The sequence below is a fragment of the Plectropomus leopardus genome, chromosome 22 (genome assembly GCF_008729295.1).
Source record: "Plectropomus leopardus isolate mb chromosome 22, YSFRI_Pleo_2.0, whole genome shotgun sequence".
NCBI lineage: Eukaryota > Metazoa > Chordata > Actinopteri > Perciformes > Serranidae > Plectropomus > Plectropomus leopardus.
This window is the reverse complement of record NC_056484.1, coordinates 12,080,836-12,095,447: the sequence shown is the minus strand read 5'-3', so window position 1 is coordinate 12,095,447 and position 14,612 is coordinate 12,080,836. Positions and strand designations below refer to the sequence as shown.

The 14,612-nt window shown below is 39.1% G+C and overlaps 1 protein-coding gene across 2 annotated transcripts; it reads right to left on the bottom strand.

Annotated features, from left to right (window-relative positions):
- Nucleotides 1-1,140: 1,140 nt before the first annotated feature.
- si:ch73-252i11.1 (uncharacterized protein LOC553517 homolog) lies at nucleotides 1,141-11,243 on the bottom strand. 2 transcript variants are annotated; one of them, XM_042511311.1, is made up of 12 exons: nucleotides 10,916-11,243; nucleotides 9,825-9,960; nucleotides 8,799-9,570; nucleotides 8,633-8,683; nucleotides 7,895-8,021; nucleotides 7,626-7,791; nucleotides 5,218-5,338; nucleotides 5,041-5,137; nucleotides 4,869-4,932; nucleotides 3,655-3,785; nucleotides 3,299-3,450; nucleotides 1,141-2,190 (listed from the first exon to the last, which is right to left on the bottom strand). In XM_042511311.1, exons 1-12 carry the CDS (start codon nucleotides 11,188-11,190, stop codon nucleotides 1,580-1,582), a joined length of 2,703 nt encoding a protein of 900 aa, XP_042367245.1. In that variant the 5' UTR covers nucleotides 11,191-11,243; the 3' UTR covers nucleotides 1,141-1,579. The 2 variants fall into 2 exon arrangements, with proteins under 2 accessions (XP_042367245.1, XP_042367246.1); XM_042511312.1 differs by having other exon boundaries at nucleotides 7,626-7,788.
- Between the last annotated feature and the right edge of the window lie 3,369 nt (nucleotides 11,244-14,612).

Here is a 14,612-nt window from a genome sequence, read left to right as displayed (position 1 = left end):
AAATAATGTTGATATCATGCATGCGTTAAGCTTCCCCTCGACGACTTTATGATAATCTTGATGAAGCGCTCCTCATTTTTGCATAACAGCAATGGATGGAAATGTGTATTTGCACTTGCATTTACTTCTGCACATTTTCTGGGAATAAAATTTTGTTACATTTGGATGGCTGCTGTGAATCTGGTAGCTTTTTTATTAATCTATTTCCTGTTCACTGTAGTTTTTTATACTTCAGTCAGTCAGTCAGTCATTTTCTGTAACCGCTTGTCCTCGTAAGGGTTGCAGGGGGGCTGGAGCCAATCCCAGCTGTCATTGGGCGGAAGGCAGGGTACACCCTGGACAGTTCGCCAGATCCATCGCAGGGCCAGTTTTTTATACTTCAACGTTTTTTTATTTGTGTGATTTTAGTGTTATTTTGTCTTCCACATAAATCGGCACTACAACTAAAAAGCCAGCAAGTCATTTCACTCTTCATTTTACACATTAAAGCTGGGATAGGCTGTTTAAATTTGGCGTCATTGAGCATTATGTTTAGTAATCTAAGAAAATACTATATTTCCGCACCTCCACTTGGCTCTGTTTTCAGGCTTTAGAATATCTTGCCTGTGACCAGAGATTTTGACCAATCACAGGCCATTTCAAAGAGAGAGCGTTCCTATTAGCGGTTGTAAAAATGCAGATGCGCGTGCATGTCCTCTATGTGAAAGTATGATTCAATAGCAGTTAATCCTGCAGAGAAAGTTGCTACTCCAGCATTGGCAACAAATGGCAACACTGCAAAGCAACCCTATAAAAGGAAGACAGACTATCGAGAAAAAAAAAGAAAAAAAGAGTCTAATAGAGTCTGACAAATAACATAAATTGTGTCAATATTGGCGACGTGTTTCAGAAAATGTTGCAAATAGTTTAGCCTTCTGCTAACAGGAGGTTCACTGCTGCAGCTTTAAGGTTATTTTTATGTTGCTAACATCAGCTAGCGCCTCAAATCACAGTGCATCCTCCACCTCACTCCCCGCCGCTACAGACCACCTGGGAGGAGAGGGAGCAGCAGCTCTGGAGATGAACCCCCACCTGAATCCAGCCAGCACAAACCCCAGCTCTGTGAGCAGGATAGCCCAAACTCCCTACTGGATCAGCAAACTTTCTGTTGCTGCTGTTTACACGTTATACTCAGCCAAACGTTACGCCCTGTGCTAGCTCAATCCGAGTCACTACAGCCTCCGATCAAAGACCCGTCTTCCTGAGCTGTAGTCCGCTCTCCTCCCAGCTTAGCAGTCCACGGCGGTAAGGGGCAAAGTGGAGGAACGGTGGGGTGGCTAGCAACTGATTCTTATCTCATAGGTGGTCTGATAAACAGAGAGAGAGGGGCTATAAGGGGCTGAATGAATGAGCTGTGTGCAACTCTACAATGAAATAACTTTAAATAAACCAGCTTGGGAAACGCTGCGTTACTGTATGAAGCTCGCGCTTGTGCCCGTGGTTGTCTAGTGGGAGGGGCTTAGGATAGAGATGGGGGAACTGCAGGAGGGAACTGCTGTATTTCCGTTAAAAAACACCTGCAGTCACCTCACCTTTGTCTCTAAGCAATGACACAAGTATCAGCATTTTTCTTTGGTGTCGGGCTTGATGGAAGAGATGTTGGAGGGGATGGTGTAACTCTTCTGCTGGGTTGGTAATGGTAAGAGGCCGTGCTGGAGTTAAAAAGAGATGAGCTGGGTTGGGAGGAGGGTGTGTTGCGTTGGTAAAGAAACGTGCTAGACTGGTACGAGGCTGTGCGGGGCTGAGCCAATGTGCTGTGTTGAGCAACTGATACGCTCGGTTTGGGAGCAAGTCTCGGTGTCGGTACTGGTTTGGGTGCCGGAACTGGTTTGGGTGCCGGAACTGGTGTGCGTGTTGGTGTGGACGTGGCACCATATAGATCCGTGACCGAGTGCTTGGTCTTGTACTGCAGCAGGTACTCGGGGTAGATCTGTTGCTTCTCAAACACAACATAGATAGATGGATTTATAATGTCGTCTACGCAGCTGTCAAATAACTTTATGTTCCCTCCGTCCTTGCCAGGGGGTCGTCGGTAGTCGGAGGATCCTCTGGTGTAGTCTCCCACCAGCACCCGTGAGATGAACATGGATTTGACAGCGGAGTCACCAGTGTAGCTGTGGGAGTATTTTGCATCCCGAGCAAAATAACTACCTGGGTTTGGATGGAGAGATGTCTGGATTATTGTAATGTCAATATACTGTTTATGGAAAGATTTTAGGGGCTGCAATTATTTTCATTCTCCATTAATCTGCAAGTTATTTTCTTGGATAAACAATTACATATTTTTTTGTTCTTCAAATGGTGAATGAATGAAAATGGCAAATGAAATGGCAAATTTCATACACATTTCAGAAAAAAAAAAATTCAGAAAATTATAAGCATAATTTCCCAGCACCCAAGGTGTCCAACCAACACAAAAATTGCAAATGTTTTGCATTTTTTCTTTATAACTGACTTACATTAATCTTCTGTCAATCAACTTATTTAGTTTATTTTGTTCTGGTAAAGGTTTTGAGTAGCTTCTGGAGACAGTGGAGACGGAATTGAAAACTTAAACATCTTGCTTTGATATTAATAAGTTGATGTTCAATTTAAATAAAACCAAATTCATTATATCTGATTATCGAAAAATTAATAATCCAGCCCAAATTATGACGCTGAAAAAGAGAATTTTTGAGAATACATTTTTGGGAGATGTAAGAGATCACAAACTATGCTGGAAACCACACCTATATCACATAATGACAAAAATGTCACTTTTTCATTATTACATGAAACAAAACACATCTTCAATTCAAATTCCAAACATATATTGCATCATTCTTTTATTTTTCCATACATTACCCACAGTGTGGAGGTCTGGGGTAATAAAAACATTCACAAATCTAATTTGCATGCTACAGAAGAGACCTTTAATTTTTGTAGACTGAACTGATTATCATGAACCAGCCAGCTAAATATTTATATGCTCACATGCTCTAAAATGTAGAGATTTGGTGGATTATAAAACTGTGCAATTAATATATAAAGTAAAAAACAAGATGCTTCGTGACGGTGTCCAGAAGTCGTTCAAAATGAGAGTCAGTATGAACTAAGTGGAACTTGTATATTTACAAAACAAAGATTATAAAAAGTGCAAAACAAAGATTTATTGCAGACAAATTAATTAATATGTGGAATAGTTTTGAAAAGGAAAGGATTTTTTAAAATATTAAAAAATAAGATGACGAAAAAATATATTAATATTTCTTTCACTCACCTTGGCCATAAACAGTCCCGTTTAATCCACAGACTCTCCAGTCAAAGTTGGTGGCGCAGATGGCCTCAACGTATTTAGAGTCAGTGCCATGAAAAAGTTTTTTCTCTCTCGGAAAGTGCCCATTGTTGACATCCTTCATCTGATTTTTCTTCCTTCATTCATGAAAAAAAAAAATCAGTCATATCTATCACTACGTAACTTTTGCTGAACAGCAGCCACTGTGGCAATCACAAGATAATGGTAAATACTTATATGTGGCACAACAGTAGAACAAGAAGAGAAGGTGATATTCAACACGCAACCCCACAGATGGATAATAGGTGTCCAGACAAAACACATGAAAATCATATACGTACAACTGAAAGGACTCCCAAAGAGCTTTGTTCTGAATCCTCTCAATTTTGACGATGTCAAAGCCGCTCATAGTTTTACAGAAAAGAGCATTAATCTCCTTAAACTCATCTGAGGATGGCTGGAGGGAGACTCGCTGGAAAACACACAAAGAAAACATGCAACATGAGTTCATGCTGTATGCAGTATGATAGAACAAAATCAAAATAAACTAAAAATATTTTCAAGGCTCTAGTCATAATTGAACTTAGTGGACTTTTTTTTCCCTTTTTCTGTGAAATAACCAAGTAAACTAATTAAATGTCTGTTAGAAACTGCTCTCAAATTCACTTTGTGTAGCATTGTCAAAAAAGTACAGAACACTATAAAGAATAATATAATCACAATTGTACTTCAAATTTGTGTTACTGCTAAACTTAAACATTCCCAGTCACAACAAATCAATCACATTTCCACTTACAGCAACTTTATAGGAAAACTAGTTCACTAAAAATGAACAACCAACCACTTTAAGTGGTGTAGCAGCTTAAATTGAACATGAAATAAATCATTTCTTACTGGAGTATCAGCATTACAATAAATAATTAACAATAATTTCTGACACCTGCATGACAGTAGGCATAAACAAATAATCAGGCGGGGCACAAGTTCAAAATAAGTGATTCTCGATCAATTAAAAAAATGCGTTGATCGGGCCTCATACCATTTCTTCTGATCGGGACATCCCTAAAGAAAGTACTGCAATATCATGAATTGGATGCAGTATTATGAAATGGGTGTCTGTGGCAAAAAATGCTGTAAAACCAAGTAAACAAATCATTTTTCTCATAATGTCTGCCTGAATATACCTGTATTCACCCTATGTCTGCTCCGTTTTAGTGACTGTCTCTTTCTGTACCCTTTAAAAAAAAATGAAAAATTCTTCACCATCATTGGAGCCGTGGAGTGACTGACGGCACTGCAGCGGCAGATTCTACCCTTATTTATTAGAGTTGTGACATCACAACTTCATGAAAGTCCTAACAGTCTGTTTGAAGACACTGCTCCTATTTAGACTGTGATCATTCCCCTGTGGATTTAGTGTTCTGATACTTTCACATTATTTAGGTAGGACCTACACCTGCTTTAGGAGAAAAAGTACAAAACGTGACTTTTTACAATAAAGGACCATAAAGTTACAATGGCCGTGCAGTTTGAAGGTGTGGTGTGTTCACAGTACCGCGTATCCTGTCTGAGGAAGCTGTGACTTGTCCCAGTGGTCGGGCATAGTGGACATAGGCCTCCTGTGGTCAGAAGGCAAAATAGGATTCATTTTGAGGTTGTTTGCATAAAATGTTTCATAAAAGACTGAAAAAATAAGTGGGACCAACAGTATATTTGGGATGTCGTACCTCACTTTCTTTGTTCTGACATCCTCCGCAGAGACAAACCGCGGCCGTCTTTTCACAAGCCTCTTTGTGCCGTAATTCTTGTTTGATTGTATCATGTCTGAGGAAAAGAAATAAAATATATATTTTAATACCGTGCAAACTGTAAATACAGAGATCCACTGTGTAATATGTGTTTACCTTGGAAACTGAGTGAGTATGTCTGTGAACCAGCGGAGAACTCCACAACGTCTTTGTTATTGTCCAGAAACCTCCGCTCCAGTTTAGAGCTGTCCATGTCTGCTGCTTTGTGTCCACCAGCCTGCAACACAGGACAGATAAGTCTGTTTTTACCCACAATATAAAACTGGAATCATAGATGACCAGTTAGGAGCCAAAAAAAGACTACTGCAAACAGAAACTAAAATAAATTTAAATGCATATGTTTGAAAATAAATACATTTAACTGTCAATAAAGTTATTGTTAACTGCAAACACAGCTGACTTCAGCGCAGAGGTTAGGGAAATGCAAGTGAAATAAACAGTGCCACATTTTGGGAAGTACATCTATAAGCTTTCCTTGCTAACTAGAGAAGGAAAACACTTTTGTGTCTAACATATACTGTAGTATAAGTAAGCGAATCATTCACTGACTGCATCAGCGCACTGCAGCGATACCACCGTACTGGAGGGGGCAAGTCTTTCCTGTGAACAAATGCAAGTAATCAGGGGAGCAGCATTTTTTCGGGTTAAGCGCTACTCTGCATTTCTCAACTGATGTCAATAAGTCACGAGACATTCTACGAGACAAATGAGGTCACAACCACCATGACCTTTTACCTATGACCCCAAAATCTAATTTCAAAAATTAAAATCATTTCTGAGTCCAATTGGACGTTTGTGCCAAATTTAAAGAAGGCGTTCATGAGGTATTGTGTTTACGAGAGCAAGACGGATGGCAAAAACATTCATCTTCGGTTAGTTAGAATCTCAATGGTTAGGCTATAATCACTGCTGGATGCTCAAGAGAGGAGCCCAAATTGAGAATGATCTGTTGCAATTTAAGAAACTTAAAATTCAGTGATAAAATAGGTCTATTGTTGTATACAGTTCAATCTCTTCAATAATGAGCATTTCTAACATATTTTAGCCCCTTTTATGTCTCATATCATCACAGAATTTGAACTTAGAGTACTGAATTCAAGTTTAAATCAACTGGGCAAATGCACCAAATTTAAAAATGTTCCTTCATATTCAGAACTTTAATTAACTTGAGTAAAACACAACGAAAAATTTAAATGTGCAGGATTAGATTTTCATCAGATTTTGGTGGAGAACCGAGATTTTTACCAAACAATTTTTTTGTATTCATAATTTTATTCTTATGCTTGTTCAAATGCTGCTCTTGAAAACTTTAAAATCTGTAATTTTGTATAATGTGCTTTTTGGAACAAAAGACGAACTGTCAGGACGGTCTCAGCTTTGAAGGGTTTGAGAGTTGACCTGCTATATCTGCGTGAGCTAAAGCAAAGGCCTTTAAAATTTCATTTTGTAATTCAACAGTCCAATATGAGCATGACAAACTCAAATTTATGCAATCTGGCTACAATCTCTGCTGCTGCTCATCTCTTTCCTCGGGGATGCTGCCACACAGTCTCAGCTGTGTGCTCAGGCAGTGTGGCATCATCTCTGCCTCCTTTGATTTTTTCGAGTGTGTGTGTGGATGTGGATTTATAATAAATAAGATTAAAACTTAAATGATGTGCATGGGTAGCAGCTTAAGCTAGGGAAAAAAGAAATGTCTACTGTAAACAAAAAACAGATAAAAGAGAGTATGAAGTGTTGCAGGGTTATGTAAACACATGTAGTCGTCAGTTCAGTGCAGGTTTAGTAGACCACGAGTGGGAAGGATGAAGTGGGAAGTTGAGTCCTGGCGGGACTGGAGTTTTTAAATTTAAGTCCCTTTAAAAGGCTGAATCCGTGACCGCTCCACTGTGCCCCTTCTACCACGACTGTTACAGAGCACATAGACAACATTCAGTGTAGCTCAGATCGCTGAAGGACTGCATTAGAGGCCTAATATCACATTATAAATTCCACTTCAGAGAAAGATAGGACCTTCTTATCATTAACATTTTTGGAGTGAGTTTGGAGTGATTTTGCTGCAGTGAGACACTACAGCAGCATGTAGGGGTTGTGTTACGCCTGCAAAATGTCACTGGCATCGAGGTAAAAAGGCCATTTTTAGCCCAAATCAGATCCACTAGCGTTGCTTGCCGAGGCATGTTGTCAGTGTGCATATCTTCAATGAGACTGTTGGCCGCTGCTGCTATAATTTCATGCTGCTTCACAGTTTGCTCAGTCACACTGTTATCTATGTGGAACTGTTTGCACTGTCTGTATGACGTGGCGTTACTGGAGAGTTATGGCTTCAACCTTTGATCAGCCTAATAATTGTCAGATAATGCGTATAATCACATCCCTGTTTCAGAGTACTTCCAAAATAGCTGAAAGCTGATGAGCAGCTTCAGTGGAATATGGGAAAACTTCCCTCATTTCTGCTTTTTTATCACCACTGAATGTAACTCAAAATAACTCCAGTTACTCACAGCTGAAGCGTACATGTTCCACTTTCCGAACTCATCCTCCCAGTACCAAACCCACTCGGTGGTGTGGATGAAGTCTGGCTCCAGCAAAGAGTTTATGGTAGAGAGTCGTCGTACTTTGTCCGATCCACGAGTCATTGTGTCAAAACACACAGGTGGGCTGCTGCTACTAAAGACAGCAAAGTAGATATCAATGAGTTTGTATCATGCACACTTTCCGGTTTGTTTTTTCACTTAAGTTAAGTGTCTTTTTAACATAAAGAAAGTAGTACCTGTATGTGTTTGTAGGGTCACAGTAGTCTTTCTCAATCTTCTCATTATCAGACAAGGCGGTCCACTGATCATTCTGCCAAACCTCCCATCGGTACGGCATCTTGTCGTGAGCTTTGAAACATTGATCTGACAACACATTGACCATAAAAACAAATATAAATACGATTAGTGAATAAACGCACAAACTAAATGGACGGTCACTTTGTGTAAAACTGTGTGGGCAAACTGCCCAACAGTTTGAGAACAAAGTTTTTCAACACATAATTGCAAAGAATTTAGGGATTTTTTCCATCTATAATTCATAACATCATCAAAAGACTTGCTGTATTGAAAATCCAACATAATTGTAAAAAGAATATTAATAGATGAGCTTCGGAACAAAAATACGACAGCAGAGACTCTGGACTGTCGAGCAAATGAGGTCGACTATCAAGCAAGAATGGGGAAGAATTTCACTTTCAAAACAAATGAGCGTCCTCACTTCCAAACGCTTGAGTGCTGTTAAAGAAACACATACGGAAACATGCCAGCCCAACAGGTTGCAGGCATTAAATTCAGAATTACTGTAATTTTACAGGAAAAACAATTATGTCTATCAGACTGAACATCAAATATCTTGTCTTTGTCCTGGTCAGAAAGAATCTGTAAATTGTTGGGTTCTGTTTTTTTTTTTTTTTTATACGTTTTACACGGTCCCAACTTTTTTTGGAATTGAGTTTACATCATTGATTACTCACCCTCATGTCTACAGTGTCCTTTGATGAAGTACATGCATATCTCAGTTTTATCTAAAGGAAACAAAAAAGTAAACTTTACACAAGTGTTTTTTTTGTGTGTTTTTTACATTTTACAATTATTTCAGATGACATCTTAATGAAAGCTTTTGCAGTTGGCGTAGTTTACCTCTGACAGGCCTCTGCCTTTGTCTTCTGTTTGGTCCATCCTCTCTGCTTGCAGCGTCGTTGGCAGCACCAAGGACATCACTGGAACGGGTGCGTGGCAGCTGGTTTCCCCTGTTGCCCCAGAGTCCTCCCCTCCCTCTGACATCTGCTGAAGTTTTATTTTGTTTTCTGTCCTGACCAGCGTCGCTGCTCGCGTCACTATCATTGGCAGCGGCAGAGATGTCACTGGTGGAAAAGTTGAATTGCTCCTCTTCGTTCATTCCATCTTCGCTGTACAGATCTAAGCCATCAATGTCAACAAGGATGTCATTAGTGGAGCTGGGTCGTCGCTGCTCTTGATAGTGGCTCTGGTTTCCTCTGCCCCTGTTGCCTCTGGAGCCCCTGTTGCCCCTGTTGCCCCTGTTGCCTCTGTTGCCTCTGTTGCCTCTGTTGCCCCTGAAACCGCCTCTCCCTCTCCCTCTCTGCCACGACCTTTGTTGACCATCGTCGCTGCTTGCATCAGAGTTTGGTTGACGGTTGCCCAAATTGCCCTGTCTGTCATGGTACTTCAAAGCCAATATGTTTGCATAAACAGACTTCAAGGAGAGAAAGAGGTCATCGGTCACGCCTCTATTGCACAGGATCTTGTTCGGCTGTGGAGCAGTAAAATCATGATTCTTGGAGCAGCTGCAGTCACGGTTCAGGTACTTCTCACATATATGCAGTCTCTCACAATCAAAACCTCTCTTACACAGGCCAAACTCCCCATCACCGTTGTTGTAGTCGTGACATATCTGGTACAGGGAGAAAAGATGGTTACAACCAAGCAAAGCAGAAAGCAAGGGAAAGAGAAAAACAAACAGGGAAATGCTATTGTGATATTGAAAACATTTAAGATGATAAATACAGATGTTTACCAACTAAATCTGAGTGTGGATGAAGTCGACGGGAGCTCTTACGAACTCATATTTTCAGGACCTGCGTTCCCTCTCATACACTGAGGGAATAGTTTTTCAGCTCTGATACTCTGTGTCAAAGTCAAACTTACGTCAGGTAGGATAAACCTGTCGCTCTGCAGCAGCAGCGTGCACAGCTCCGTCCTGCTCAGACTCTCCAGCCCGTGGACGCTCAGGATCCCTAAATTGTGCTGAGAGTCCAGCGCATGAGAGAATCTGCATCCTGTCCTGTCATCAAAGAACACAACATGCATCGTACAGTGAGTTTGACTTTAAATATACAGTTGCTTAGTAAAAAAAAGAAAGTGCTTTTAAGGACATTTCTAGGATTTCAGAACGTTTTCTGAGATTTTAGTACATTAAGGGCTTAGTTAGGACTTCTGTCGGGGGTGCTTCCACTGGCACTTTTTTGATAAACAAGCTCTATTCTACTGCTGTTTTATGCACTCTGGCACAGTATGTATACTATTGTAGTATTAAAGTACAAAAACAACTCCCAATGTGAATCACTTTACTTTTATTGTGAATCAGAAAATGGCTGGGGGGCATCCGACACCCTATGGGGGGCCAAATTTGACCCGTAGGTGGCAAGTTGAGTATCACTGGCAAACTGCATAAAAAGGCACAACACTGAGCTTGTTGATCAAAAAGCTTTGGAAAAAAAACATTAAACAGTTCAGCATATGCGTTTTAAGAATAATATCTCTTACTGGCCCCTCCCCCTCAAAGCAGCCTAAAACCAGGCCTGCCCCAGCCACCGTGATCCCTGATAAATACTGTACAGTCCCTAGGTGAGCTGAATTAGCCTGTAAAGCTACACGGCGTCTATGTTTGCCAGAAAACAATTTATGTACCAAATTTGGGAAAAAGATCAAAGTTTATGTTAAAATTAATGGATTTCTGCCAAAACGAAATGAAGACAAACTTGCGAGACAACCGTCCCTGAACGCAGCACGTGTGTCAAGGCCTTTAAATGCAACCATCGACCATCATATTTAACTACAAAGCCAAAACAAACCTGCGACGGTGTCATTTTCACTGAATAGCATTAATTTCGCATTAAATGACGATGATCTGAATACTTCCCCTATACATCTTCCTGTAAAAACAACTGGGACAGGCTATCTGTCCTGCCCAGCACTCACATGACTCACGGCCTCATACTTCCAGCAAACATATTTACCTCGTCTGAGTGAACGGACAGGATCCGGTGAAGAGGAACTTCTTGCACAGGTGCAGGCCGCTGCAGGATCCCGCACACTCTCTGTCTTTGCACAGCCTCAGTCTGGTCCTGGCCACCACCTTGGGCTGGCCGTAGGGACAACACAAAGCAAACTTCTCTCGGTTATTTATGATCTCATTAATTGAATCGCCTGATCCCAGATTAAACATCAAAAAATCAGTGTTAACTGCTCCTTGATTTGCGCAGATAAACTTCAATATTTCCGACTCCATCATTGGGACGCTCTTCTTGTGTTTCCGTCCAACAAAACAACACGGCGACTGCTGAGTGTCTGCTGGGTTCAGTGAAGTAGGAAACTCCGGTATCATTTCAGATGATTAGAAACCGAAACCTAACTATTTTTAGCAGGAGGACATGCTGTAACGCTGCTCTCCTCCGCTTGGGGGCGTCACCGCGCCGTATGACATCATGCAGTCCTGTATTTCGGGAAGCCAAAGGAGATTGCCCTTAAATATGATGTGGACTGAGGTCATGACTTCATCTTAAATCTTCTCAGTTTATATGTTAAAGTTTTCATCCATAAATGCAAATGGGCTGAAAGGAAACCCAATATCCATCACTTCAATCATGGTCTGAAACTTTACTTTGAAACACTAAAAGGACTAAAAAATCAGAAAGCCATAAGGACTATGGTCATTTACAGTGCCTTAGAAAACTCTTTAAAATGTAATTTTGGATGTACCCTTTTGTTGCTCTTTGCACATTTTGGCTTGTAATAAGAGGTTGTTTTTTGTTGCTGTTGTTATTTTATGTTTTTATTGATTTGCTTATTGTCAAATTTTTCATGTAAAGTATGTTGTAAACTTCTTCCAATATATTATTATTATTCTATTATTATTATTATTGTTATTATTATTATATGGTTACTGAATAAAAACATGTAGAAAAAAACAAATACAAAGGAGATTTGTATTTTAAACAGTAAAGATATTGAAAAGACATGACATGAAAACAAATAAATAATCTTAAATATACTACTACTAATACTAATACTAATACTAATACTAATAATATATTTTATATCATATATTTATTATGGTTTATTTGGGAGAAACCTACATTTCCTGAAAATAAAAAAATACAAATAAAATAATAATAATCAAATTGAATTAAATCAAATCAATAACAGAAATTTAACTGCCAAAAAATATTTACAGTCATATTAATTAACTGAATTATTTTGGTCAAGTGAGAATAGACAGTATCTCTGTCAAGTTAAGTTGTTGCAATAGTTTCTGAATTAAAATAAAAAACAAAAAGGTGGCTTTATCATAAATGCATTGGTTTCAGAAAATAATGCTTCACATTTAAAAGTGCATTTAATGTTTCTGACCAGCAGTAATCATTTTTCACTTGTTTTTCTTAGAAAGTGTCTTTACGGTGTTTTTACAGTAGGTGTGCAAAATTACATTTGCCATTTTTGAAAAATCCGATTACTGTAATCCCATTAACGTAATCTGTCATTCTCACTGCATGTCTCCCCTGTGGTTCCTTGGATTTTTCAAACACTTAAATTCAATTCATCACAGGCCTATTTTATTCTCACAGTAGCCTATTATAATGTTTATCATTGCAAAGGCAAAAATTCAATGTAGTGTTTTGATTTTGTTCTTAATTTTGATTGACTTGTGTAGTGGTTAAATGTAAGAAATAAATAAATGAAATAACATAAAGCATGCAAGTCAAATTATTTACAAGGGCTGTCTTCTGCATCAGGAGATGAACGTTTATCATCCCTCAGCTCGCAGCACATTTCCCATCAGCCTCATTGCTTCCTGTCCCCCTCCCTCTCCCTTATGAGAACACACAGTACATGTTGGAAGTGATTTCTCCATGATCTTTAACACCATCTGCTGCCACCAGAAACTATACAGCTTAATGTTTCATCAACCTGGAAGAACAAGAACTTTCTTTTTCTGTTTGCAAACTAAAAACAAATTCAAGAGGAATCCTTGTGTCCAGACTGAGGACATTTTCCACATGTCAGATGCTTCTATACAGGGCACTAATCATCTTTAGTCACCAGATCTCAACTGAGTCAAACACCTGTGGGAGATTTTAGAGATTATTTTCCCTCCATCATCATTAAAAACACTAAATAAGGGAATCTCTTTTTGAAGAATAGACTGTTACTCCAGTGCAGTTTTACAGATTTAGAGATAACGTGCTACAGAGTACTGAAGATGTTCTGGAGTCTCATGGTGAGCTGACACATAACAAAGACATTTTTATTGTTTTCCCTTTAATTTGTTACTCATAATTTAGCACTGTGCACCATCTGTGAGGGGAGACCTGTGCCAGTAAAGTTGTTTCTATGGAAATGACTTATTGTGCAGCAGTTAAATCTATTTAAAGCAGTGTTAAAATATTTTTGGCCACTTGGGGGCAATAGAACAGACTGTATCTGCATATTATCAACAACTACAGTTGTAAACTTTATAAGTCGTACCAACTGGATGTGATTACCTACACCTGTAGAGCAGTCATTTGGAGTGGCATGACTATCTGCTTGATGAATGTTAGTCTGGTATTAACTCTTCTTTTAGCTCTGTTTTTGTATGAGCACCTCCAGTTACACAACCAGGGGTGATTCTAGGATTTAATGACTTCAGGGGCTGAGCTCAGTACAATAAATGAATTGCCTCCTTTCAACCTTTTAATGATTGCTGTCCTCAATTAGTTGCAGCACGCCTGCACAGGTCAGGTGTGTCCACCAGTGGCACTTTCTATTTATTGTTTTTATCTGTCTTTCATAAAAATGCTCTATTATGGCAATTTGGCACCTTTTTTACATTCAAGGTGCAAAAAAACAAAACAAAATCCCAGTGTAAATCAATTTATTTTCATTGTGAATTAAAAAATGGTCGGCGGGCCAACAGGCAGACTATGGCAGGCAAGATTTTGCCCACAGGCCATAAATTGAGTATCAGTGCTGTTTAAAATTAATTTCCTTTTTTCATACAAGGAAACTATAAAAGAAAGGAAGCATATAACACCAGTGACTACATTCAAATTTGGCACTGGAGCCACAGTTTGGTGCCACTTCAATTGCTGGTAAAGGGGTGGGCAAATATGGTATAACCAATCATATCCTTACCATAACAATAACAAGGTAAAAGTACCAAATTTAGATCAAAAATGTCAACTGCTGCCTGCGGCTCTTTGCAGCAAGTCATCTCCTCTTTCTCCCGCTTTCACACTCAATCTGATAAAATAAAGGAAAAGCCAAAAAAGGACTTGAACCAAAAGGTGCATTCAGGGACAGTTGGCTTACAAGTTCACAGTCAACAGTTCAAACCTGAAGTTTTAACCTAAACAACAACCTTCTTCCTAAACTGGACCCAGAAATTGTTGTCTTGCAAACATAGACACTGTGTAGCTTTGCAGGCTATTTAGATTATCCTTAGTTATTATATATATATATATATATATATATATATATATATATATATTTAATGTAAACACACGTAAACACAGCAGACGAAAGAAGTTTTCACACCAACAGCTGTGCTATGGAGCTAGTCAGCAGATAAACAAGAAAAAGCAGCCTATATGCAAAAAACATCTTCTTGCCCATACATACAGTGTATATATATATATATATATATATATATATATATACATGGCACCAAACAAA

What these genes read in the sequence shown, in the direction of transcription:
- si:ch73-252i11.1 (XM_042511311.1), bottom strand. Translation starts at nt 11,190, where the DNA reads ATGATGGAGTCGGAAATATTGAAGTTTATCTGCGCAAATCAAGGAGCA. An exon ending in TGTCCGTTCACTCAGACGAG is followed by an intron (nt 9,961 to 10,915) that starts GTAAATATGTTT and finishes CTTTGATGACAG; the next exon opens with GACAGGATGCAGATTCTCTC. An exon ending in ACAGGTTTATCCTACCTGAC is followed by an intron (nt 9,571 to 9,824) that starts GTAAGTTTGACT and finishes TCCCTGTACCAG; the next exon opens with ATATGTCACGACTACAACAA.